The 4,348-nt window shown below is 50.2% G+C and overlaps 1 protein-coding gene across 1 annotated transcript; it reads left to right on the forward strand.

Annotated features, from left to right (window-relative positions):
• The first annotated feature begins 1,212 nt into the window (after positions 1–1,212).
• On the forward strand, positions 1,213–3,626 carry LOC123181792 (uncharacterized). Its single transcript, XM_044594130.1, has 2 exons — positions 1,213–2,467; positions 3,037–3,626. Exons 1-2 carry the CDS (start codon positions 1,271–1,273, stop codon positions 3,382–3,384), a joined length of 1,545 nt encoding a protein of 514 aa, XP_044450065.1. The 5' UTR covers positions 1,213–1,270; the 3' UTR covers positions 3,385–3,626.
• The last annotated feature ends 722 nt before the right edge of the window (positions 3,627–4,348 follow it).

The raw sequence follows: 4,348 nt of genomic DNA on the forward strand, positions 1-4,348 counted from the left end.
GGATAAGCAATGCCATCATTCAGGAGATAAAGATGAAGATGGAAGACTTATCTGAAGTTTTTCTTTTAGAAAAAACTTTTGATCTATTCATTATCTGTGAAGGCAGCATAAAGAGCAATATAAATAAAAATTACATCCAGGTCTGTAGACCACCTAGCGACGACTACAAGCACTGGAGCGAATCGAAAGCGCGCCTCGTCATCGTGCCTCCCTCACCAGAGCCGGGAAACCTTGTTGTAGTAGACCGTCGGGAACTCGTTGGGCCAAGGCCCAATAGGACCAGAGCACTAGAACAACAACCGCCGTTGAGGAAGCAAAGCGTAGATCGAAAGGATCCAACCTGAAGACACATGAACAAAGGCGAACAAAGGCCGGATCCAAGTGGATTCACTGAAGGAAAGCGCCGACCGAATCCCACGAGATCCGTCGAAGACATACCTCCACATGCCCTCCGATGGTGCTAGACGCCACTAGAACATAGGCTAGTCGGGGATAACCTTATTTCAACTGTAGGGAGTCATTGTCGTCTCGTCTTCCTGAGCATGACACAAACATGCACAAAAACACCTAAAAAGGAAGCAGGAGCCCTCCCGTCGGCAAGTGCCAAGATCCATCGTGCCTCCATGGCCCTAAGACCACAGAAGACGAAGCCGATCTGTGGCGGCACCAACATGAGGCGTGAAATCCCTCTGCCCTCGCGCGAGACGCAAGAGACGAAGGGGTACGAAAAATCCGAAGGTACTTTCGATCATGAGAAAAAGAGCATATCTGGAGGCTCATGACCTTGCTAAAAATTACGTTACCCTTACTTTGGGGCGGTATTTGTGGCTGTTAGATCCCCAATTTTTTTTTTGCGAAAAGATCCCCCTAATTTTATTTGCATGTCACGCAACGTTTTAGTTGAATAAAGTTCATTGTAAAAAAGAAGAATGTTCTAATTTGTCCAAAAAAAAGTTCTAAAAATTGCTAGCAGGAAAAAGGGAGATGGTAGAGCTGGCGAACTGTCGCCGCGAGGGAGAATCTGCCACCGACCCCTCTAGCTGGCACACGATCTGGATCCAACGGTGCAGTTTTGGATGACTTTTTCACACTAAAACAAAATGCCATGGAAGTTTTGCAAACAAAGCCACCCAGGTTTTCAAAAAGCACCAAAACTGTGAGGCGAACGTTTGCAAATGCCACGTCCTGTGGCGAACGTTCGCCAGATATGCCCATCCAAGAAAAAGAACACAGTACCAGGCTTCTCCCACATTCCCCACAGTCCACAGCCATGGCCTCCCAGTCCCAACAGCCACCCTCGCCGCCGCCGCCGCCCGAGCCGACCAGCATTAGCTCTTTGACCGACGACCTCCTCCGTGAGATCTTCCTCCGCCTACCGGACCTCCCGACCCTTGTCCGCGCGGCCATCACCTGCCGCCCCTTCCTCTGCCTGGTCCGCTCCTCCCCGGCCTTCCGCCGCCGCTTCCGCGAGCTCCACGCGCCGCCTATCCTCGCCCTCTTTCTCACACCCTACATGCGCGCCGTCATCCCTTCCGCCAGCGGCAGCCCCGACCCGGACACCACTGCCGCCTTCGCCGATTTACTCGGAGACGACGACGCCACCGAGTGGGGGACAGATTCCCAAATTCCCTACTCCGACGGGTACGTCGCCTTCGTCAACCGGAGCACCGATCAGACTGCCTCCTACAGCCCACTGAATATTGGAGCACCGGCGCAGGCGCAGGCCCTGGATATCTACCCCAAGCCGCCCCGCGAAGGCGTCGACGCCTGGCTCGAGTTCTACACGCTCCCTCCTGACCAAGAGGGCCAGAGGCCATCCCGTGTGGTCTGTGTCCGTCACGATAGCTCATGGGCGTGCGCGCGTGTGGCCGTCTTCTCATCTCACGCCATGAAGTGTCAGATCTTCCCCGAGTCCAGGGGGTTGCTGCTTGAGCGCGACAGGTGCACGATTCGGAAGCTTGTCCATGGGTTCGTCTGCTGGTTACAGAGTGAAAACTGCATTCTCGCTCTCAACACTGTCACCTTTCAGTTCTCTCGAATGTATCTGCCACCGCCCTTGAGAGGGCCATACACATACTTAAGCTTTGAGCTTGGTCAGACCAAGGATGGGAAGCTCTGTATCGTACATCTGCAGGAATTCACGCTTTCTGTTTGGCTCTGGACACCCGACGATGACGGCGTCGAGAGATTTATGCTGCACAAGATGTTTCAATTGCACACAATTGTTAAGGAGATCACTAAGCGTTCAGTCCTGGACAATGTTGACGCTGGAGAGCATATGAACGTTACTGATGGGTTTGTGTACCTGTCTGTTGTCCATGGCAGGGGTATGCAATCTTCTCAGTGGTTCCTATCCTTTTGCCTGGAAACAGCAGAGGTGAAGTTGCTCTTTGAGAAAACATGCCGAATTCGCTGTCTTGTTGATCCATACATCATGGCCTGGCCTCCTTCTTTGATGCACGACAAGGTGAGTCCATGCTTATGTATGAAGAATTGAAAATGCTGGTAAAGTTTCCTTGTATGTGAGCGATTGCCTTACTTGTGAGCATTGGGTTATTGTATTGTTGTGAAAATCAGATATCGACTTTTAGTTTTCATGCAGTAACATGTCTGACTTTATCAGTTATGATGCAATGTTTTCAATTTTCCTCATCAGGTTTAAACTCAAGGATATTTAGCATCAGGGTTTGTGCAGATTATATAATATAAGATGTGCTGCATTGCCGTTATTTGAGACTGCAAATCTTCCTCCCCTGATAATCTCCTTACACTTACTTTATACTCCCTCTGTCCCAAAATAAGTGTCTCAACTCTAGTACAACTTTGTACTAAAGTTAGTAGTACAAAGTTGAGACACTTACTTTGGGACGGAGGGAGGAACACTAATCACTATGAGACGGCAGGGGTGTAACAGTATCTTCACTTTCATTGCTTATGTCAAAACTAGATAGATTGATATGTATCATTAGAATGTACTGTCCTGCACAAATTTGTCGATAGAACGCTCTTACATGCATGAATACTCTAATGACACAGGGGGATTCAGAAACTGAAGTTGCTGGGGACACTGTTGGAGATGACGGTCCAGTGGGCACGGAAGAAGTTTCCCCTGTCCTCTTCACGGCATTGCAGTCATTCAAAGAAGCTTTGATTGATGATGACAACGCAAAATTGGTGGAGATGGATGCCTTCTTAGTTGATGATGAGATTAGCTCCCTTTTGAACAAAATCTCTACTTTAGAAGCAGGATTAGCAGCTGGGAGAGACTGTGTGCTGAGAAGAGCTCATTCCAATATCTACGTGGAAGGGGTGGAAAGGAGGAGTTGGTGGGAAATGTGCAAGGGGATGCTGGGGAGAGTTTCTTCCCACTTCTTTGCCAATTGATCTTGGTGCCTTTCTTCTCACAAGTTAAGCGTCAGTTGAAATGCATTGGTAGTTTAGTTTCCGGATTGTGCGGACGCATTATGTGCTAGTTGACTACTATGTCTAGTGAGTGTAGCATCGGTACCTCCTCTGTCTAGTTTGCAAGATACTTGTATGTTAAACATGCAGAGACTGACCATTCAGTGTCGAGGTGCGCTTCGGTACAACCCCCCACCCCACAAAACGTATAAAGGGTAGGGCGGTCATTTCACACTCCGTATTAAAATACCCGTCCGCCGTACGCGCGCCCGCGTCGCCGTACGGCGCTGTCGCGTACGTCCGCGCCCACGCCCGGTGTACGCCCGCCCGCAATGCACGCCCGCCCCGCTGCGTACGCCCGAGTGATTAAAAAAACCGATCGGGCGAACCCTATCTTCACGTCGCCTCAGCCGCCACCTCTCGCGCCGCCGCCGCCATCTCCGGCAGTACCTGGCCAACGAAAAAAAACTGCGCGTTCGAAAACAAAACTACGCGTTGTGCGCTACTGGACGCCCGCCTAGGTGGGGCAGGCGTGCTGTTCGCCCTCGCGTTGTGTGTGACTAGACGCCGACAACCGCCTCGGTCGGGTAGACGCCTCCGCCGCCGTCAGCTCGTAGCTGTTCGCCGTCGAGTCTCCGGCGAATCCCAACACTATTCTCATGTCTGACGAAGGCAACGAGGTACGCGAGGCGCTGGCATAGTGATTTAAAAACGGATTTTAATTGCGAAGATGTTACGTGATGTTTGAATGGATCTTTGATTATTTATGAACGTGTATAGATTGATGCTGAAATAGGATATGACGGTGATGATGGCGGTAGCGAGGACGGATCATTATCATTGGATGAAGACGAACATGACGGCGAAAATTATATGAGTTTGGATGAGTCTTACAGTGGCAATGTAAGTGGTCTGCATGTTGTCAACCATATTAAATACAAGCATC

Source organism: Triticum aestivum, chromosome 1D (assembly GCF_018294505.1).
Source record: "Triticum aestivum cultivar Chinese Spring chromosome 1D, IWGSC CS RefSeq v2.1, whole genome shotgun sequence".
NCBI lineage: Eukaryota > Viridiplantae > Streptophyta > Magnoliopsida > Poales > Poaceae > Triticum > Triticum aestivum.